The 24,080-nt window shown below is 38.6% G+C and overlaps 1 protein-coding gene across 1 annotated transcript in view; it reads right to left on the reverse strand.

The window, feature by feature from the left end:
* Positions 1 to 1,808: 1,808 nt before the first annotated feature.
* Positions 1,809 to 24,080, reverse strand: part of LOC127418252 (F-box only protein 38-like) — a 31,880-nt gene continuing 9,608 nt past the window's right edge. Inside the window, exons 9-21 of the mRNA XM_051658727.1 lie at positions 23,082 to 23,252; positions 22,732 to 22,874; positions 22,243 to 22,441; positions 22,006 to 22,143; positions 15,340 to 15,507; positions 12,013 to 12,606; positions 11,045 to 11,145; positions 10,853 to 10,955; positions 10,227 to 10,393; positions 9,554 to 9,699; positions 9,089 to 9,192; positions 7,104 to 7,217; positions 1,809 to 3,646 (exon numbers count right to left, since the gene is read on the reverse strand). Coding sequence (XP_051514687.1) covers positions 3,468 to 3,646; positions 7,104 to 7,217; positions 9,089 to 9,192; positions 9,554 to 9,699; positions 10,227 to 10,393; positions 10,853 to 10,955; positions 11,045 to 11,145; positions 12,013 to 12,606; positions 15,340 to 15,507; positions 22,006 to 22,143; positions 22,243 to 22,441; positions 22,732 to 22,874; positions 23,082 to 23,252 — 2,327 coding nt within the window. The 3' untranslated portion in view covers positions 1,809 to 3,467. The remainder of the gene's footprint in view (positions 3,647 to 7,103; positions 7,218 to 9,088; positions 9,193 to 9,553; positions 9,700 to 10,226; positions 10,394 to 10,852; positions 10,956 to 11,044; positions 11,146 to 12,012; positions 12,607 to 15,339; positions 15,508 to 22,005; positions 22,144 to 22,242; positions 22,442 to 22,731; positions 22,875 to 23,081; positions 23,253 to 24,080) is intronic.

Raw genomic sequence — 24,080 nt, forward strand, 5'->3', positions numbered from 1 at the left:
AACAGTTCACTCAAAAATGAAAATTCTGTCATCATCATTTACTCACCCTCATGCTGTTCCAAACTAATACTTTCTTTCTTCTTTGGGACACAAAAGATAAAGGAGATATTTTAAAGAATGTTCTGTTAGTACAACAGCAGTTGATAGTGACTCACTTAAAAGCTTAAAAAAGCACCGGTCAAAAGAGACAAAAGTAGTCCATGTGAATTGTGCATCATATTTTAAGTTTGGCATGCAATCACTTGTATGATAAACAGGCTGAAAGTCATTACTCACTCTCACATAAAATTTCATCTTTGATCAACTCATGTAAACAGAGCACAAATCAAATATGGCATGCCCAGGGCATAATATTTCATGAATATGTAGGGATTATGTACAGTCAATCAAATATCACAAAAAAAATAAATCAAAAATAAAATAAAACAAGAAACAAACAGGGTCTTGTATGGCAAGCTGAATCGACTTTTAATAACATTCAGGATATGAATTTTAGATATCAATAAAATTTTCACTTGTTAAATGGCTAATTCTTGATATTAGCAATGAAATTACTACTAGTGAAAGTGCTAATTTTCTATATCAGTAAATACATTTGCATGTAAAAATGTTAATTCTTGATATAAAAAATGAGGTCATCTCATCACTCGTAGAAATAGACATTCTTGATATCAAAAATGGAATTTCAACTAACAAAAAACAATCCTTGATATGTTATTGCATTTTAATTTGTAATTGGACTAGTGTTGGAATTTCAAAATGTTCTGTCATTCACTCCCATTCAGAACACAATTACAGATATTTATAATTAGTTTCGTACAAGTTGGAATTCCAAATTCACAAATCAGCAATGCACTTCTTACTAGTAAAAATTCTCACTTTTGATATCAATAATTACATTGTTACTAGTAAAACTATACATTCCTGATATCAACAACTGATTTACAGCTAATAAAAATGCTAATTTTTGATATCTATAAATGTATTTCAGCAATTTACAGTGCCACTAGTGAAAACCAAATTACTTCAGCTAATTACTTTAGCTGTACTTCAAGTGTTGATATTCGGAATGGACATTTGAACTAGTAACAATGTAATTACTGATATAAAAAATGATCATTTTTACTAGTAAGAAGCGCATTGCTGAAATGTGAAATTGGAATTTCAACTGGCAAGAAATTAATAATTATCTGTAATTGCGTTTTGAATAGAAGTTAATAACAGATAATTTTGAAAATTCTTCTAGTGAAAATGCAGTTAGACATCCAGAATTATGGGTTTACTTGTTGAAATTCCATTTTTGAAATCAAGAATGTGTATTTCTGCATATGATGACGTTGTTTTTGAGATCAAGAATTAAGGTTTTTACTAGAGCAAATGTGTTTACTGATATCAAACATAACTTTCACTAATAGTAATTTCATTGTTAATTTCAAGAATTAGCATTTTAACTAGTGAAACATTATTTCTATATAAAATGAATATCCTGCACATGATTAGAAGTCAATTCAGCTTGCCATAATATGGTTTATTTTGTGATAATAATCAACTGACTTTGCAATATCCTCCTAATTACATGGCTACTTATAAAAAAAGAAAGGAAAAAATATTAAACTTGCAAAGCTATGTAAGAAATAGTTGCCTTGGACACTAGTCAATTATAGTTTTATATTTTACAAAGTTTTATACAATTATACAGTCATTATAAAAAAAAAAATTTTTTACCACAGAATGCTGTGACTGACCAATCAAACATTCCAGACATCTGTGTAATAAATTCAGATAATGTTAAGATAAAAAAAAAGTCATGACAGAACTTCAGATTTTATTTTGTGAAATATTTACTCTTTATATAAACATATAAAACAAATCTTGAAAGGTTATTTAAATACAGAATATCTGTACACAGGCTTTGTACACAAGTTTCTGCAATGTTGAGCAGGGGTGTAGATTAACTTTATGCAGTCTCTTAGCTTCTGAACATGGCAGACTGGGTCACCCAGAAAAATATAAAGTAGAGCAGCAAGAAGGTAGGGTTCGTGCATTAATAGCTCTTGAAGAAACTAGTTTCCCTCATCACTCATCACAAACACAAGTGGGTGAAATATATTCTGCACCAAGCAGCCAGTTAAGACACATTATGCATTCTGTTTTATTTCCACAATTTTGGTGCATTGCACTACAATGTGAAGGACTAGGCAAGAAAAAAGGAGATATCCAGAATCATGTAATACTTGGTTATCTCAGGTGTACCTTTTTGCAGGTTTCACATTATAAAGCAGGTTAATGGAGGCCATTTGTTGAGGCCATTTTGAAGATGCTTCACCCAATGGAGGGAGCACATTTATGTAAAAAAAAAAAAAAAAAAAATAATAAAGAGTATGAGCGTCAAAGTCATCTGAAGATGAATAAGGGATATGCCTGGCAACTTTATCCACTGTGCTATTGATTTAAAACTATTCTGCTGTAGATTCATAAAAATGTGGCTTCAACTAAGGGGATTAGACTAAAACAAATTGTGTACATAAAATGCTTCTCACATCTATCTTTTTTCCACTATTTTTTTTTTTTTTTTTTAGGTCTATCAAGACCACAGGGTGGAAAATGAGGTATATTTATTCACCAATTCTGCCATGTTTCATCATAGGCCAAGAAACAGTTAATCTCTTCAACAGTTGTGACTCATATTCTTCTGTTATTAGTGACAAACAGACACAAACAAGTCAATCAAATGACTCAAACCAATTACCAACCTCTGGGGGAACAGTGAGAGAAAAACAATAATTAATATATTAACTTATTTAAAACAAAGCCAAAAAATAAAATAAAAACTTCTCTCACCAGCACAAGGTATGAGGTGCAAAAAAAAAAAAAACAGAACTCTAGAACTATGATGTTGCCAACAGAGGGATGGATCCCAACCAAGGAATTAAACCAAGTGGCAAAAACCGTGCCTGGGTTGAAAAAAGAAAAGAAATCTACCATGGGCTTTCTTTCTGTCTCCACCGAAACCCAAACAAGTGATTTCACTTGCCACCTGTCGTGGATTTACATGTCTTTTCCCACATGCACAGCTGTTACAAAATTAAACGGATGATGACACCATCACCCCCTTTTTACTGTAAGTGTGCTGCATGTCCATGCCAGGCTGCCATTCCTCTTTTATTTCAAAAAGAGATACACAAGAAAAGCAGCCTGATGACAAAACTATGCTACAGTTCATCAGTCCATCAACTCCACACATAAAAGTCATTGCTGACAATGAATGATTCAAAGCAATCACTATCAGTTTCAAGTCAACTCAGATTTAAAGGCAACTGTAAATGCCTTGGTATTCCACACTGAGGCTGTGTGTAAGATGCCTCTCTGTTCTCAAACAGAAGGCAGCAGGGGTGATCAGAGCCTGGCAGAGGGCTGAACTGGAGCTCTTCAGCATCTGTAGGGCCTCTGGCTGAGCAGTGACTGTTCTAGATGTAGTCGTCGTCCACTGGTTCTCCACGAACGTCGCAGTAGTGAATGAAGACGACCACTACGCGCTGGAAAACACCCCTGTGTGTCTGCCGCCGCTCTGAGATCTCCTCGCCGATTGTCTCCATGCAGATGTCGGCCGAGAGCTGTCCTTTACGCCGTGGCGCGTAGATAGTGGCTGAGAGACAGAGGAAATTATCAAAAAGTGAGTTGAGAAAAAGGCAGTGATCAACAATTGTATTTCTACAACAGTCTTTGGACAATTTGACCTTAAAGGAATAGTTCACGCAAAAACAAAGACACTGTCATTATTTATTCCCCCTCATGCTGTTCCAAACATGAATGAGCTCCTTTCTTTTGTGCTCTTTCTCATGAAACGACAGTGACATGCCATATTTGAGTGTGAACAAGAATGAAATCTGATAGCTGCGACAGTGGTGAAGATTTTCGACAAATAACAGATACAATTTCGGCCTGTTGCTTACACAATGCTTTCATATGCTTACGCAGACTCATAATACGTTACAGTGCTTTAATGTCATTTTTGAAGCCCAAGAGCATCTGTCCACATTCACTTTTATCAGAGACAGTTTAGCAAAGACTGGTATCAAAATGAATGGGAGAAACTGGAACACCCAACAGATGTATAAAAGGAAGTCCCACCTTATATGTAAAAGCGCCTTTTGGATACAGACATCGCCTCTCAAACCCAAAGTATACTTTGGTCAGACCCAAACGCTCATGCAAATTCTAACTGTGCGTCTTTGAATGCACAGAATGCGCATGCGCCTGGAATTATTTGCACGAATAAGTGTGTCCACAAAGTGGCAAAACTCACATTTGAGCCGTTGCTGTAACGGAAAAAGCTAGATGTAATCGCTGGTAAATAAAAGGAGATGAAGGTAAAAACAACAACAGTAGATGTGTACGTTAAGAGTGCATGTGTGAGGAGGTCAGTTAGTCAATTCTCGAGTATGAAGGACTATAAAGACATCTTTATGGGTCTAAACTCCTGAAGAGAAATAGGTGTCTTATAGCAGTCGTAGCACGCATGCGCCAACCATCTGTGTGTACGCGCACCGTCAAATGGAGTATACTTTGACAGGCTCGTGTTCGACAGTACGCAGACGCTGAGCGTTCGTGTCAAAATCGAAGTATACTTTGCGCTTTAGTCAACTCAAGAACGCACATGAGCATTAGCTGAACCAGGCAGAAAAATAATGTTTTTCAAGTGTGATCTGAGCTAAAGAAGCACAATTTATGATACCATTGTAGTCAGATTTTCCTGCTGGTTTTAAATATGTTCGTAATTGATTGTAATCCTGACCAACCCTTTAGGAGATTTCGGTCTTTCCCCATTCAAGTACATAGGAGCTGCACTTTCATGCCGCTTGTTTACATAAGAAAATAGCACCCCAGTCTGCCTGAGAGCATTCCAAAGACAGCCGCAGAGTGGACTGACTTGCCTGGAATGGGACTTTGCTTTCATTGAATTGACAAAGAGCACCTTGTTGATTCTGCTAAATTTCTCCTTTTGTGTTGCATGGAAGAAAGTCATACAAGATTATAAAAACATGAGGGAGAGTAAATTATGGCAATTTTATTTTTTTGGGTGTCCCGTTAAGCCACATGGACCTTTCCATTTCTTTAAGGAGCATAAACGTGTGTGAATTACATTAGAATCAACCGAATATGGAATGGTTATTGCTAGATATTGCTCTTGTGTACAGGAAAAATAGAAAAATCTATATTCACTAAAGAAATTTCCATGACTTTTCCAGGCCTGGAAATCACAATTTTAACATTCCCTGATAACTGAATGTGTGTGAATTATATTAGACTCAACCGAATATGGAATGATTAATTAGGGGGAAAAAAAAGACTAACTGTCATGATGAAACGTTATGATTGAATTATTACAAGTCATCAATTAAATCATTGTTATACAGTTGAAGTCAGAAGTTTACATACACTTAGGTTGAAGTCATTAAAACTCATTTTTTAACCACTCCACAGATTTAATATTAGCAAACTATAGTTGACAAGTTGTTTAGGACATCTACTTTGTGCGTGACACGAGTAATTTTTCCAACAGTTGTTTACAGACAGATCGTTTCACATTTAATTGTCTATCAAAATTCTAGTGGGTCAGAACTTTACATACACTAAGTTAACTGTGCCTTTAAGCAGCTTGGAAATTCCAAAAAACGTCAAGCCTTTAGGCAATTAGCTTCTGATTGGCTAATTGGAGTCAACTGGAGGTGTACCTGTGGATGAATTTTAAGGCCTACCTTCAAACTCAGTGCCTCTTTGCTTGACATCATGGGAAAAATCAAAAGAAATCAGCTAAGACCTCAGGAAAACAAACTGTGGACCTCCACAAGTCTGGTTCATCCTTGGAAGAAATTTCCAAATGCCTGAAGGTACCATGTTCATCTGTACAAACAATAGTATGCAAGTACAAACACCATGGGACCACGCAGCCATCATACCACTCAGGAAGGAGATGCATTCTGTCTCCTAGAGATGAACATAGTTTGGTGCGAAAAGTGCAAATCAATCCCAGAACAACAGCAAAGGACCTTGTGAAGATGCTGGAGGAAACAGGTAGACAAGTATCTATATATACAATAAAACAAGTCCTATATCGACATAATCTGAAAGGCTGCTCAGCAAGGAAGAAGCCACTGCTCCAAAACCACCATAAAAAGCCAGACTACAGTTTGCAAGTGCACATGAGGACAAAGATCTTACTTATTTGGAGAAATGTCCTCTGGTCTGATGAAACAAGAATTGAACTGTTTGGCCATAATGTCCATCATTATGTTTGGAGGAAAAAGGGTGAGGCTTGGAAACCGAAGAACACCATCCCAACCATGACGCATGGGGTGGCATCATCAAGTTGTGGGGGTGCCAGCATCAAGTTGTGGGGGTGCTTTGATGCAAGAGGGACTGGTGCACTTCACAAAATAGATGGCATCATGAGGAAGGAAAATTATGTGGATATTGAAGCAACATCTCAAGACATCAGCCAGGAAGTTAAAGCTCGGTTGCAAATGGGTCTTCCAAATGGACAATGACCCCAAACACACCTCCAAAGTTGTGGCAAAATAGCTTAAGGACAACAAAATCAAGGTATTGGTGTGGCCATCACAAAGCCCTGACCTCAATCCGATAGAAAATTTGTGGGCAGAACTAAAAAGCGTGTGTGAGCAAGGAGGCCTGCAAACCTGACTCAGTTACACCAGTTCTGTCTGGAGGAATGGGCCAAACTTCCAGCAACTTATTGTGAGAAGCTTGTGGATGGCTACCAAAAATGTTTGACCCAAGTTATACAATTTAAAGGCAATGCTACCAAATACTAACAAAGTGTAAATAAACTTCTGACCCACTGGGAATGTGATGAAAGAAATAAAAGCTGAAATAAATCATTCTTTCTACTATTATTCTGACATTTCACATATTTAAAATAATGATCCTATCTGACCTAAGACAGGGAATGTTTTCTATGATTAAATGTCAGGAACTGTGAAAAAGTTTAAATGTATTTGGCTAAGGTGTATGTAAACTTCAGACTTCAACTGTAGATTGACCGGTTTTGTATTTAATGACAGACATCACTGAGCATTACTTACTGCTTTCATCATCCTCGAAGTCATATCGAGCATAACTGTTGGGCTCTGCTGTTCGTAAAGAGCGAAGCCATGGGAAATCTGTGATCATAGAGTATGGTGCCCCATCCACTACTCCTATAGTACATACAGAATATGTGAAAGATTAAATAATATCACTCCAAGACAACAGTTTTATTCCTTTAAAACTGAAACGCATTTTGTATGGCCAGATTCTACAATATGGGAGCCTGAAAATGTTCTCATACAGGTGCATCTCAAATTAGAATGTCGTGGAAAAGTTCATTTATTTCAGTAATTCAACTCAAATTGTGAAACTCGTGTATTAAATAAATTCAATGCACACAGACTGAAGTAGTTTAAGTCTTTGGTTCTTTTAATTGTGATGATTTTGGCTCACATTTAACAAAAACCCACCAATTCACTATCTCAAAAAATTAGAATATGGTGACATGCCAATCAGCTAATCAACTCAAAACACCTGCAAAGGTTTCCTGAGCCTTCAAAATGGTCTCTCAGTTTGGTTCACTAGGCTACACAATCATGGGGAAGACTGATGATCTGACAGTTGTCCAGAAGACAATCATTGACACCCTTCACAAGGAGGGTAAGCCACAAACATTCATTGCCAAAGAAGCTGGCTGTTCACAGAGTGCTGTATCCAAGCATGTTAACAGAAAGTTGAGTGGAAGGAAAAAGATGCACAACCAACCGAGAGAACCGCAGCCTTATGATTGTCCAGCAAAATCGATTCAAGAATTTGGGTGAACTTCACAAGGAATGGACTGAGGCTGGGGTCAAGGCATCAAGAGCCACCACACACAGACATGTCAAGGAATTTGGCTACAGTTGTCGTATTCCTCTTGTTGAGCCACTCCTGAACAACAGACAACGTCAGAGGCATCTTACCTGGGCTAAGGAGAAGAAGAACTGGACTGTTGCCCAGTGTTCCAAAGTCCTCTTTTCAGATGAGAGCAAGTTTTGTATTTCATTTGGAAACCAAGGTCCTAGAGTCTGGAGGAAGGGTGGAGAAGCTCATAGCCCAAGTTGCTTGAAGTCCAGTGTTAAGTTTCCACAGTCTGTGATGATTTGGGGTGCAATGTCATCTGCTGGTGTTGGTCCATTGTGTTTTTTGAAAACCAAAGTCACTGCACTGCACCCGTTTACCAAGAAATTCTGGAGCACTTCATGCTTCCTTCTGCTGACCAGCTTTTTAAAGATGCTGATTTCATTTTCCAGCAGGATTTGGCACCTGCCCACACTGCCAAAAGCACCAAAAGTTGGTTAAATGACCATGGTGTTGGTGTGCTTGACTGGCCAGCAAACTCACCAGACCTGAACCCCATCTCATAGAGAATCTATGGGGTATTGTCAAGAGGAAAATGAGAAACAAGAGACCAAAAAATGCAGATGAGCTGAAGGGCACTGTCAAAGAAACCTGGGCTTCCATACCACCTCAGCAGTGCCACAAACTGATCACCTCCATGCCACGCCGAATTGAGGCAGTAATTAAAGCAAAAGGAGCCCCTACCAAGTATTGAGTACATATACAGTAAATGAACATACTTTCCAGAAGGCCAACAATTCACTAAAAATGTTTTTTTTATTGGTCTTATGATGTATTCTAATTTTTTGAGATAGTGAATTGGTGGGTTTTTGTTAAATGTGAGCCAAAATCATCACAATTAAAAGAACAAAAGACTTAAACTACTTCAGTCTGTGTGCATTGAATTTATTTAATACACGAGTTTCACAATTTGAGTTGAATTACTGAAATAAATGAACTTTTCCACAACATTCTAATTTATTGAGATGCACCTGTATATTTAGATAAGATTATTAAGGGATCTGTGAAATGTAAATGCAGATGTAAATATCTATCTCCCTCCTTCACACACACAGAACTACAGCTCTATTTCCAGAGGATCCAGAGGAAGTAAGGGGAACATGGAGCCGGTCTCAAAGGACTCTGATCCATTTCTTCTCACCCTCTAATGTGTAGATGTCTCGGCCCCAGGGATAGTTGGGATACTTCTTAACATCCTCTTCCGTCCGTGTGGCCTCCGGAAAGAATTCATACTTGATGAGTTCTCTTGTGAAAGGATAAAAACACAGCTTGATGAGCTTTTTGTTTACTGTGCTACCATATTAAAAGCAATTAACAGGTGAGCAATTTGGAAAGCCGAAGTAATTTTTGAAGGATTCAAGTGTGATGAAGCAAAAATTATTAGACATTTACTATTGTTTAAATACAGTATACAAAGATCATACTGATTACTGTATACTACACAAGTTTTAGTGCATAAAGGATATTCTTACTCCAAATGTACAGTTGATAGAAACTCAGTTTAGTGATTGTTTTATGTCAGACAACATCTTTATAAACATGTGTATTGATTCCTGTAGCAGATGACAACTTAAAAACTGTTTTATGGGTAATGTAGTCCACTCACTGGCTAATGTTGGCAATTGTGTCCATCCAGCTACGCACACGCACTTTGTTCCTGACATTGGGTGGGTTGCTGAACTCATGGATAATAGCAATATGGTATGGGTATGGACCGCTGAAGAGCTTTTTCTCCAGAGCCAGAGAGTCAATCTAGAGATGAACATTCAAATGACAGAAGATGATTATAAAAACAACACCTCAAATACCCTCTTAAGTCTGGGGAAAAAGCATTTCTTTATACTTACGAGTTGTAAATATTTGTACACTGCCTGTATGCCATCATTAGCAAAAATGTACACTTGTTAAAAATTATGAAGACTGTTTTTAAAGGGCATCATCACAAATGTTACACAGGGACCATTTACACAGAACGTGCCTCGAGTTACAAAAAAGCATGACAGCGCAACAAATGCAGATTCAGTAGAATGCAGGTCTCTCAAGATGCATTAAAAAAGTTATTTTAACTTGACATAGCATCTAAAATTGCTGTGCTCAAGGCAAGATGCATTGTGACACTCATAGACTTCCGTCTATAGTGCATATTTACATATAAAAATAATTCCAAAACAGTGCAGACAGATATGTCCTGTGTGAACGGCCTCTTACACACTGTGCAAAAACCCACGGATTGTTGCTTCTATGGCAACCTCACACTTTACTACATGAAAAACACTGACCTGCTGCATGGGCCTCATGTAAATGATGCGGTTTCTCTCCGGGGGCATTCGTAAGATCTGATCCAGCACCTGCTCCATGTCCAGCTTTTTACATTGCGCGTAGTCAAAGCGATTCACTATAGGCGCACCCTCCACTACCAGGTGTTTCAGCACCCTACAGCGCGTGGCTGCAGAAAAACAAGTTTGGTATGATTGGAGCTGGGTTCCCATCCTTTTTTGACCAATCAAATTCTTTTCCAGTCATTTCCGATTGTTGGACAGATTTTTAAAACTCATTTAGATCCAGACTGATTCGCTAATGAATCATTCAGACCAATTTGTGAACTGTTTTGATCTATTCATTGAATCAAAAGAATGATACGTTCACAAATGAGAAATCTCTTTGGCTTGCAAGCTAGATTTCCTCTGCCTAAAAATATCTCATGAACTAGATATTGCTCTTGTGAACAGGAAAAATAGAAACATCTATATTCACTAAAGAAATTTCCATGACTTTTCCAGGCCTGGAAATCACCATTTTAACATTCCCTGATAATTTTCAGGTTTTCCATGAATGTGGGATCCCTTTTGAAGGGCTTTGCTAAAGTTTCAGATGTCAATGGCAAAGTGTTCTGCTACAAACTTACCATGGACAAACATCATTTTGGGACACTCCTTAAGGACTAGGTCTGTGATGCCACAATTTGAAAGTGTGATCCCGACCAGGTTTTTAGATTTAAGGGCGAGAACCTGTACGATAATACGACAATAAGGTCATTCTGTTTAAGTTACCACACTAAAGTCACATTTAGTTGAGTCAGCTGGGATCATGAACCAACCTGCACATGGTCGTCTTCAGTCACAGGGTCACTGGTGCTGGTGGACTTGTCTGCCATACGTTTTCTCTTAACTGCAGCCCGTGGCTTTGCTTTGGGCAGCTCTGGAGAGATCAAGATGTGATGAAGCATATTACAAATGAACTGCCATTGATGGACAGATTCATCTTAGCTGAATATCATCGCATTAGCTAAGCTTAACTTTGACAACTTTCTGCATTTTTACTTTACTGACGCACAAAAGTTTTTTGAGACACCCACTATTTTCCTCTTCTCTACTGTGCCAATAGAAAAAAAAAAAAAAAAACATACAATGGACTACGAAGCACTATACTATACATGCCCCTACAATTATGACAAGCTAAGATGTAATTGTACCATCAGTGGCCTTGTTATTTATATTCAGACTCATTCAGCTGAAAAGGTCTAGTTTCTTACAGGTGCTCCAGGTGTACAACAATGAGTCCAAGATGTGAAAACAATACCCTTCTTTAAAAAAAAAAAAAAAAATACACAGTCAAAGTTCTACAAGCACACCAGCTTTTGGAGCTCTGTTCCAAAAGCTGGTGAGCTGCTGTGCTATCTACTGCACACATAGACAGTTGCCTTTTAAGGCAGTATCCTAGACATGTGATGCTGCCTTTGGCTGAAAAAAAAATATTTTAGAAGGTAGCATAACCTACCTGCCTACCTTTTGGAACAGCTTTTGCATTGGGAGTGTACCTATAATGTCTTAAAATGCTGCCTACGCAGGCAGCTCACTTGATTTTGGAACATGGATATATACTGCAGCATGTTGGCAATATAGGTTACAGTGGAGTAATCCAGACCCCCATTACATGCCACCATCTGCTTTTATGCTGTGCACAAATGGCAGACCACAAGGCTTGGCCTTTGCCCAACTGTGCCTTTTTCCATTTCTCATTGATGCTCTAATGTCCCACAATGTGGCCCCTCTGCTCTTGTCTTACCTGACTCCACCAGGGGCACAGAGGAAAGTCTGCTGCGGGCACGAGTGACTGGTCTCCTGGGGAACCCATCTGTTGTGCTTCTGTGTGAGGAATCTGGTCTCAGGCCTTGCTGGTGGCCTGCAGACCCCTCATCATGCCCCTCAGATAAGCTCTGAGTTCTGGATGGAGTGTTGGAGTGCCTGACCTCCATCTCATCTCCCACTTCTCTGTGCTCCAGACTATGATGTTCTGGCCTGCCATTGTTGCCCCCTGCTGGCTGGCCGTGGCCACTGCGAGTCCTGTTTTCAGAGGCAGAACGAGCACTGCTGCACGTGCAGCGTGTCCTCACCATATCTTCCTCCCCCCTCCCTGTCCCAACCTGGTCTTCCTGATTGGCCGAGTCCTCCCTCCAGCGGATGGAGCAAACGCAGCTGCCGGTAGAACAGCCTGAAGCAGGTCCAGTCCCACTGTTTCCGTCTCTGACCCCGTGCTCCGCTGTCTCAACAGCTGCCTTCATATCGGCCTTGATCTGCTCACTGGTTACCTGACAGCCTTTCTCACAGCTGGGCTCCCGAGGCTGCGGCCCACGCTTACGGAGCGGCGTTTTCCCTTTACCTATCACAATATAGAACAACATTTATTTCATATCGACTTAAAGGGCCATGAAAACCCAAAACACAGAAATGTACAGGTTGCACATCATGGAAAACAATGATAGCACTCATTATGTTTATTGTGAAGGGGAAAATGGTAATTTTTTTTTTTTTATTGAGCCATTTTGTTCTTCCGGCTTAAAAACAGAAGTTGAAGCAATGTCACAAAAAGGAGGTATTTGCGAATCATGATTGATGGGTTAGTACACATGTACGTCAGTAGATTCTGAGCATACGTCCATATTGTTCATGAGAAGGAACGCTTCCATCCAATCACAGTGCTGCTGCCTCATGCATGAGCACACATAACAGCACAGAATTCAAACTCATTCACAGGCATACAGTAACTGCTTTTCAGGTCAGGAGCAAGACTTCAAAGGCACTTGGGTAGAAGTAATGCAAGGGACTTTTACACCTAACACAGTGATGAGAACGAAATCACTCGTCAGAACGGACCACAGTCCACAACCGCACTGAAGCGAGCATGTTTGTTGGCCGGCCACTGTCGTGCTCCAAACATGAAACAACTGTGTATGAGGAGAGGCTGTTCAGTTTAGATGGTACATTGATTCCATCACGTCTTTTTCGCAGTGCGTCTGATCATGGACAGGATAATAGGATTTTTGATGGCTTGTTCAAAAACAGAAGACAATGATGAAAACTTTAAACAGACTAGGTTAGTGTTGTTTTAATAAAGGCAATTTTATCACACTAGAATCAAGTTAACATGTATTATGCTTTAGTATTATGGTTATACTTTTGAAAAACAATGTGAATTTAATGTTTTATGCATTGGTTCCGTTTAAATTCATTGTATGTGCCTTAGTGCATGCAATTTTATTCTACAGAAAAAGAGGGATGAGTCGAAATATTTTCAGTGGTCATCCTGCCCTCACACCCCTTTCTCCTCTCAAATTGTTACATATTTTCACATCCATTTGACAAGCCTTTTTTCAGTCTGAGGTGTGAACGATTGGTTGTGGTGGGGACAAGGGGGGGGTTTCATGACACTTTAAAAGGGACAGTTCACCCAAAAATAAAAAAATCTCACAATTTACTCGCCCTCATGCGATCCCAGATGTGTGCGACTTTCTTTTGCTGAACACAAATGAAGATTTTTAGAAGAATATCTCAGCTATGTAGGTTCATTCAATGCAAGTGGATGGTGATTAGCACTTTAAAGATGCAAAAGCACACACAGTTCAGTAGTTAAATTAATATCTTCTAAAGCGATACGATCACTTTAGGTGAGAAACAGATCAATATTTAAGTCCTTTTCACTATAATTGTTTACTTTGGTCACACTCTAATGCACATCCATGAGGGGAATCAGTTCATGCAGCCTCTCGTGTAATGCAAGCATCATACTGATTCCTTTTACTTTGAGTGTCTGTGCTTGTAGAACTTTAAAGTGCTGATAACCATCCACTTGCGTTGTATGGACCTGCAGAGCTGTCATACACATCTGGGATGGCATGAGGGTGAGTAAATGATGAGAAAATTTTCATTTTTAGGTGAACTATCCCTTTAAGTCAGACAACACGATTAAATTAATTTGGTATTTCTTCTATCTTTAATGGTGAGGTCAGACTGACAGCATTTTGCTATGACACAGCGATCAGAATTAATGAATTTTCGGAGGGTTGGTGATTTGAGGCAATGAGTGAAAGTGACTATAGCCTATGCAACAAAGTTGAACAGAGTTTAACTTTTAATAATGCACTATTAATGTACACTTTCCTTTTTAGAACATTAATTTTTAGCTAGAAGAAAATGTCGAAATAGAATTACATTTTTAAGCAGAAATACTACAAATTAGTGGTAAGATGTGCCATAGCTACAGCTAATTGTGCTACCTTCAATCAAGTATCTGGTGTTTTAATACTGTTCACATCTTCACAAACCACCAGAGATGGGGACTCGAGTTAGAGACTCGGGCTCGAGTCGCACCTGAGTTGCATTTTAATAGACTTCAGACTCGACTCCAGATTCCACCTGAAATTACTTCAGACTTGACAAAAAAAGATTAAAAAAAACTACTCAAGTCTTTTAACCTTAAATACTGATATCTTAAAAGGAAGAATGTATGTTTTATTTGTATGGTTTTATTACATCTGCATCATGATCGATCAGACATACAGTTTGTCCTGTATTTTAGCATCTTGGAAACAGCACGCGTACAGTTTTTGGTGGACTTGAAACAGCTTGCAAGTTTTGGTCAGAATTATACCAAATTATATTACATTACATTGCAATGCATATGTCTTATTGCATTGCATGTGAGCTCGCCTTGTTGAACTGACTGTGAGAAAAACTGTGGCACCTTTATTACAAAAAACAGTTCAGGTTAAGTTTAAGTAAGGCTGTGACATCATAAAATAAAATATAATAAATAAAATACAATACAATTTTACAAGTTCAGGTAGAACCCTATTAGTTTTCCAGATTTTCCAAAGATCATTGCCTATATGATGTAATTTTTAAAAAGAGCATTTACTTTTTTAAAAGCATGAAATATGTAACTTTAAGTGACTTGAGACTCAACTTGAACTCTTGACAAAACTAAGACTTCACACTTGACTCTGACTTCAGATGACAGACTTGTGCACATCTCTGAAACCCACACAACTGGATCACAGGTAATAATACTATGATCCGATGCAGTGGTGGTGTGAATGTTTTGAATGTTAACTACCATTTGGAGTGACAGCTGTGCTGCTCTTCTTCTGGGCTTCTGTCTCAGTGTATTGGCTTTGAGAGCATGTGGCTCCCTTTGTCCTGACTGGACTGTACTCGTCCTCACTGTCTGAATCCGACACAACCACTGACTGCTTCTTCACAGCAGTCTGAACTCCACTAGGCCCTGGTTGACAAAATAAAAAAAGTGAAAAAGTAAAAGGTGGAATGTGTAATTTCTGTGTCACTAATATCACCAAACGGAATGTGCAAAAAATAGTCAAATAGGTTTCCAGAACACTCTTTCCACTGGTCAACCAAAAAGATAGTCCCGACCCAAACTCATGCCATTGGTTGAGATAATGTTGCTATCTCAGGCTGGTTAGAATGCTCAAACAAACAGCTTACACTTTTCACGGGAATCAACCTACAAATTGCTTACTTATAGTCATCTCTACACATTAAGCTGGTATAAATATATATATATATATATATATATATATACACATATACACACACACACACACACACACACACACACACATACACAGTATACATTCACCAGCCACTTTCTTAGGTATACCTGTTCATCTACTTATTCATGCGATTATCTAATCAGCCACTGGCAGCAGAGTAATAGGGTTGCTCCGATACCAAAATTTTGGCTTCGGTACAATACCAGCCCTGTTACCTCGGTATCAATACTTACTCAATACTTAGGCAACAAATAAAAAAATAAATTAAAAAAAGCTCAGATTTTTGATGAAATTACACATAAAATTACTTGACTAAAAGAACTGCATAAAATCTTATAGATACAAATTATTAGTGCCTGACCGATTTATTGGTCGCCCGATATTAGCCTTTCACAGATATATCGTATCGCCGTATATTTATTCCGATATGCGCAGATATGAAAACTTTTTTTCAGAATATATAATGCAGAAAACAATGGTTGGGGTGATTTAGAATTGGTGGCATAACATAGTTTGTCCAGCAGAGCATGCTCCGACTCCATTGTTTACAGAGCTGAGCTGATGGTGGTTCTGCTGAGGTGCGGAGTTAAGCGGTGTCTTCTCGGTAAGTTGTTAACTAGTTTGTGAAATACATACTGGAAAGTTAATAAACAATGACCCCATCATTTTCCCTTTTCAATATAACTAATATAACATTAACCCTGTCCCTGACAACCATGCCACTCATGTTTATTACATCTGTTTGATATGCTAGCCAGCTATAGTTTGTCAGTGCAGTCAGTAACATAGCTGATTGAAAGGTAAGCATCAGAGCATCTTTTTGCAGCTCAGCAGACAACGGTGCAGTGGTGGATTGTCTGTTGAGTGTTGATTTCATGCTACGTTGTTACCTAGTTGGTGAGATGCAATGCTGGAAAGTAAATAACATCCATCTTTTACTCTCCTTGTAGCTAGCTAATCACGTAGCTACTTTAATTTTTGTCAGCTGAGTGGAAGCTAATGTGTAAACATGTATTCACCAAACTGTTTTGTTCATGATTCGCAGTTTGGTACCCCCTTCAACTGTCATTGCATTTACAAAATGTAATATTTAAAAGTCAGATTTTCCACCGTTGAAAGTTTCCCCTGAACTTGTATAGCAGAATATGGTGTAACAACTCTGCCACTGTTTATCTCTTGACTCGGAAGGTGTAAATGCTTCTTGTTTTACAACCTGCCCATAATTGACTAGCAGTATTAAGATAGTCAGCATCTGACTGATACTAAACAGTACTGATGTTTATTTAGCTATTTATTGTATTTTTATTTATTTTCTCAGTGTTCATTTCTAGAATTTGTTGACAGTGTATTATAATAATAATGTCAAATATTCTTTGATAAAAATATTTAAGAAAGCAGCCTTCTGAGTACCTTTGCATAGTCATATTGGTGCAAAATCGGTGTACAATCCACATAGAAAAGGTCCGTTTTCATTCCAGCTCAAAAAGTAACTATATCGGCCAATATCGGTAATCTGTGAATTTCCCCCCTCAAAAATCGTTATCATCTCAAAAATCCCATATCAGTCGGGCTCTACAAATTATGCCTTTTCTTTTTTTTATTTTTCTGGATTCCATGTTTAATGTTTTAATTAAATGTTATGATCAAATTGTGTTTAATCAAATGCATACTGTACAGCTTTAATCTAATGAAAATATAATCATTTTCAACAATATAGGGCCAATAATATTTCAACAATAATACTATATATATTATGTTTGGCAAAAAACAAAAGATGCAGAACAGAGCTTTCCATTATTAATGACAACATTAAAATGAAAACAATCTGATTACCTGAGGCAAAAGGCTGCCATGGCTGAATCACAACATGCTGATATTCAGTGCATTTGCTTTTGTGATATTGCTTACAGATAATAATATTAATAATATTACCATTTAATATTATATTATTGTTATTATGACTATTATTGCGACTACTTTGAATATTATACTTTTATACAGTAGTAGGGCCGCCCCCTGATATTCGACCAAAGGTTAGTCAATGAGAAGAGTCTTGGTCGACCAAGTTTTGATTGGTTGGTCGGTCGCAGAAAAAAAACTCCACAAAAACGACGAACACCGGTATTAACACTGGTTGGACGCTAGGTGGTACTATGGGGTAATTTTCATTAAGCACGGTTTGGGTTAAGCCTACACAATAAAGCAAAAGACACCTCGATTTCAAACTTAGAACTTTATTTTTTATTGATTTTAACTAAAAATTCAAATGAAACTAAGAAAACTACTAAAAAATAAGTGCAATTAAAATGTGTGCCATTTACAACTATTTGTCTCTGGCAAAGAACCTACATTATCTGTGCATTCTCTACCGGTTGGGTATTTCGTTATCAGGGAAAATACATCATGTGTGTGAATAAATTTGTTTAGTTCCCTCCTTCATGAGATACATATATATATATATATAGCAATATCCAATTACATCGGCAACCCCTGGGCTGAGGGATCGGTGAATATTCTTGCTTTAGTGATTTTGCATTGAAAATTAAATAAATGAAAAACTTAAATCAAATACATTTCTAAATTCAAATTGCACTCCAAACGAACGAAAAAGCAATTAAAATAATGAAGTGATAAAAGAATAATATATACAGTTGTGCTCAAAAATTTGCATACCCTGGCAGAAATTGTGAAATATTTCAAAATATGCCCAAATACTTCAAATCAGTCACGATTTTGAAAATATGACTGATCATGCAAAAAAACTGTCTTTTATTTAAGGATAGTGATCATATGAAGCCATTTATCATCACATAGTTGTTTGGCTCCTTTTTAAATCATAATGATAACAGAAATCAGCCCTGATCAAAAGTTTACAAACCCTTGAATGTTTGGCCTGGTTACAGACACACAAGGTGACACACACAGGTTTAAATGGCAATTAAAGGTTAATTTCCCACACCTGTGGCTTTTTAAATTGCAATTAGTGTCTGTGTATAAATAGTCAATGAGTTTGTTAGCTCTCATGTGGATGCACTGAGCAGGCTAGATACTGAGCCATGGGGAGCAGAAATGAACTGTCAAAAGACCTGCGTAACAAGGTAATGGAACTTTATAAAAATGGAAAAGGATATAAAAAGATATCCAAAGCCTTGAAAATGCCAGTCATTACTGTTCAATCACTTATTAAGAAGTGGAAATTTCGGGGATCTCTTGATACCAGGCCAAGGTCAGGTAGACCAAGAAAGATTTCTGCCACAACTGCCAGACGATTTGTTCAGGATACAAAGAAAAACCCACAGGTAACCTCGGGAGAAATACAGGCTGCTTGGAAAAAGCTGGTGTGGTTGTTTCAAGGAGCACAACACGACGATACCTGAACAAAAATTAGCTGCATGGTCGAGTTGCCAGAAAGAAGCCTTTACTGCGCCAATGCCACAAAAAAGCCCAGATACAATATGCCCGACAACACCTTGACACGCCTCACAGCTTCTGGCACATTGTAATTTGGAGTGACGAGACCAAAACAGAGCTTTATGGTCACAACCATAAGCACTATGTTTGGAGAGGGGTCAACAAGGCCTATAGTGAAAAGAATACCAGCCCCACTGTGAAGCATGGTGGTGGCTCACTGATGTTGTGGGGGTGTGTGTCTAAAGGCACGGGGAATCTTGTGAAAACTGATGGCAAGATGAATGCAGCATGTTATCAGAAAATACTGGCACACAATTTGCATTCTTCTGCATGAAAGCTGCGCATGGGACACTCTTGGACTTTCCAGCACGACAATGACCCTAAGCACAAGGCCAAGTTGACCCTCCAGTGGTTACAGCAGAAAAAGGTGAAGGTTCTGGAGTGGCCATCATAGTCTCCTGACCTTAATATCATCGAGCCACTCTGGGGAGATCTCAAAGTGCGGTTCATGCAAGACGACCAAAGACTTTGCATGACCTGGAGGCATTTTGCCAAGACCAATGGGCAGCTATACCACCTGCAAGAATTTGGAGCCTCATAGACAACTATTACAAAAGACTGCACGCTGTCATTGATGCTAAAGGGGGCAATACACAGTATTAAGAACTAAGGGTATGAAGACTTTTGAACAGGGGTCATTTCATTTTTTTCTTTGCCATGTTTTGTTTTATGATTGTGCCATTCTGTTTTAACTTACAGTTGAATATGAATCCCATAAGAAATAAATGTGTTTTGCCTGCTCACTCATGTTCTTTAAAAATAATACATATATTACCAATTCTCCAAGGGTATGCAAACTTTTGAGCACAACTGTATATATACACCTTTCCATTTACCGTCAGGCAAGAATCCGTCTTAACATCATGACGGAAAATTACTTGCACAAATGAAGACATAAAAACAATTATAAATGTACAAATAATAATTATAATGATGATAATAATCACTGAAATATAAATCATGGTTCGAGGTGAACGTGTTTTTGTATTATTTTATGTTTTAATCACAGATGTAGGCTATAGGCTGCAGAGTTGTGGTCACAATAAACTGCTCTGTGGAAATAAAGCGAAATGAACTCAAAATACCTCCTGAGCTGAGATGTCTGAGGTCATTTGCAGCACTCACAGACGATACAGTTCTTGCAAAAAAATAAGTTTAGTATTTCTCTGTAATGTAGAACAGCGTTAGCAATGTCAATTATAACATTCTTTCTCAGCACTGGAACTCAAACCATTTTCTGATGCCCCCCAAAAAATATATACAAGTAATTAAATTAATATCATAAACGTGCAACTAGTCGACTAATGGCTTAAATTAACTCCTACTAGTCAACTAGGAAACTCTTTGGTCAGGGGCAGCCCTATACAGTAGTAATGTTTTTCTTCAATTTCATGCATCCGGTCGAAGAGAGCTCTTATTTCAGCGGGACTTTTATTTCCTGTTTGTGAAGGGTTTGTTATATCAAGCTTCCCACGACTCGCGAGATGAAATCTCCGAGCTGCAACGGTGAAAACGGTCATTTGAGAGTTAACAGCCGATTATACACTAAACACACTGCTCTGCGGCTCTGCAGATGGATACTATTGGGCACACTGCATGAAAAAGCATTAGTAGTGTGCACTGCGTTTGTGTGTGAAGGAGATGACAGAGCAGGACAGAGCCTCTCATTCGTTCTGTGGCACACAGAAAAAACAACCAGTGTGTGGCAGTTCTGTGGACGAAAACCCCTTGTTGATGAGGGGTCAACAGAGAATGGCCAGACTGGTTCGAGCTGACAGAAAGGATCCGTTAACTCAGATAACCCGTCTGTACAATTGTGGTGAGAAGAATAGCATCTCAGAATGCACAACACATTGAACCTTGAGGCGGATGGGCTACAACAGCAGAAGACCATGTTGGGTTCCACTTCTGTCAGCCAAGAATAGAAAACAGAGGCAGCAGTGGGCCTACCATTTGTGTACCTCAGCAGAAATCCACATTTGTCAGACCAGGCGACGTTTTTCCAATCATCTACAGTCCAGTTTTGGTGAGCCTGTGCCCACTGCAGCCTCAGTTTCCTGTTCTTAGCTGACAATTTTGGTTACCGGAAAGGTCTTCCGCAGCTGTAGCCCCATCCGCCTCAATGTTCAATGTGTTGTACGTTCAGAAATGCTTTTCTGCTTAGCACTGTTGTAACTCGTGTTTATTTGGCTTATTGTCACCTTCCTGTCAGCTTGGACCAGTCTGGCCATTCTCCTCTGACCTCTGTCATTAACAAGCCATTTTCACCCACAGAACTGCCACTCGTTGGATGTTTTTTGCACCATTCTCTATACACTCTAGAGACTGTTGTGTGTGAAAATCCCAGGAGATTAGCAGTTACAAAAATACTCAAACCAGCCTGTCTGGTACCAACAATTATGCAATGGTCGAAATCACTGAGATCGCATTTTTTCCCCATTCTGATGGTTGATGTGAAAATTAACTGAAGCTCCTGACCCATATCTGCATGATTTTATACATTATTCTGCTGCCACAAGATTAGCTGATTAGATAATCGCATGAATAAGTGGATGTACAGGTGTACATAATAAAGTGGCCGGTGAGTGAGTGTGTGTGTATATATATATATATATATATATATATATATATATACACATAGTATTTTAACATCCAATAAACAAACTTCACGCTTAATAGATGATCACTGAAAGCATACATCTGAGATTGTCATATTATTCACAGTATTTTTATCAGACCTGCTTGTTCCTCATCCTGCTTTTGTGAAGGATTAGTAGTCTGTCTGCAACCTTGGGTGTCTTCTGCTGGACTGGCAGACACAAGAACAGGCTCAGGCTCCAGGTTTTCTGCCACCATGCCCTCCACATCAGGGATCCCTGAATGAAGTCAGCACATTCAATTAAAAAATCCAAAACTTTCAGTGCCAGATAAGCACCACACAACAGACAGTTAATTTGAGATGGTGATATACGCACCCTCTGCACCTCGGTTATGTTGTTGAGGAACGTCTTCTGCCTGATTGCCGTTATTATTTGGTGGAACGTTTGCATCGTTATTGTTCTGGTGATTGTTGTTGTTATTGTTGTCATTATCATTGTTGGAATTCTGATTGCTGACCAGGGCAGATGATACACCGATACCTGTGCCTGCACTGAGTCCTACACGCGCGCACCCCTGTGGTAATCAAATTACATTAACATGTCTTACAACATTTAAGTCTAACAATCTATGGAGTCAAACTCACTTTCATGTATACAGATTTTTAAGTCCAACAGTTAACATATTGTGAATAGCAGAAGATTCTTACTATAACAAATGATAATTTGACAGAAGACAGATTTTGACAGAGGCCACAAATGGTAATGAAAATCTAAATTATGATGTATAGTAAGGTAATGTATATCACCGTCAACTGGTAAGGATTTGTTTTTCTTTTTTCCATGGGTAGTCAGTGCCATGCTCACCTTAGGAGGCTCACGAAACATCTGGTCCAGTGAGATGAATTCCAGGCTGGGAAGCATCTCGATGAACTGACTGAAAGACTCCAGCTTGATAGCATGGCAGCGCACCAGAGTGAGGTCCACCAATCGAGTCCAGCGTGAGTGATCTAAAACAAAGAACAGTTAATTAGTGAATCAACAATCAATGTATAAAAGGATATTGACGTATGATTAAAAACAATCACCAAATACCTATGGCATTCCTGATATTGTTGATTGAAAAGGTAAAACTGAAACAAAATATTCCACAAGGCACCTGAACGGAGTATCATCATGAGCTCAAGAAATAAAGAACTGACTGTAAATATTATTACCTGTGATCCAGTTGTGTGGGTTGTGAAGATGTGGACAGTTATAAATAACCAGATACTTGATGGAGGTAAACACCTCATTAACAGCCTTCATTCCAATGTCTGTGATGATTCCTGGATTCTCAATCACATCAGCAAGACCATATTTCACTAACTCGGCATGGCTCATTTTACCTGTGCAAAATAATGCATGTTTCTGTAAACACCAATGGCAGAATTGTGGCCCATAAATGCAACCTAAGGTTTGAATCCAAGTGGTGAAATCTCACTCATTATTTACTCACCCTCATGCCATCCCAGGTGTGTATGACTTACTTTCTTCACCAGAACACATTTGAAGAAAAATAGAAAAATATCTTAGCTCAGTATGTCCTTAAAATGCATGTGGGCGGTGACTGACCTTTGAAGTGCCAAAAATCACTGACAGTTTGCATAAATGTCATCGATACGACTCCAGTTGTTAATGTCTTCTAAAGTGACACGATTGCTTTTGGTGCGAAAAAGGTCAACATCCAAGTCCTTTTTAACTATAAATCATCACTTCCGGTCAGCAGCAGTATGCGCGTGTGACCTAATCGCGTTGGCATGTTGACACGAGAACTGAGGCATTTGCGACACACACGGAAGAGCAGAGCTATTTACAACTGAGGAGGAACGCTGTACAGAAGCTTCGTTGGTTTTGGTTTAGTTCTGCATTTGTATCTGTTTGTTTACTCACAATGGTGCGTTTGTGCGCTTATCCTGGATGTCTCAACTGAGACAAAAACGTGAGATTACATCCATAACATGCCAATGCGAATATGTCATGAGAGACCGCGTGAACTCAGAGCTCTCGTGACGTGAACGCGCATACTGCTGCTGACTGGAAACAACAATTTATAGTTAAAAAAGTACTTAAATATTGATCTTTTTTGCAAAGTGTATCACTTTATAAGACATTCATTTAACCACTGGAGTTGTTTGGATGACGTTTATGCTGACTGTCTGTGAATTTTGGAGCTT

This window comes from Myxocyprinus asiaticus, chromosome 27 (assembly GCF_019703515.2).
Source record: "Myxocyprinus asiaticus isolate MX2 ecotype Aquarium Trade chromosome 27, UBuf_Myxa_2, whole genome shotgun sequence".
NCBI classification, from domain to species: domain Eukaryota; kingdom Metazoa; phylum Chordata; class Actinopteri; order Cypriniformes; family Catostomidae; genus Myxocyprinus; species Myxocyprinus asiaticus.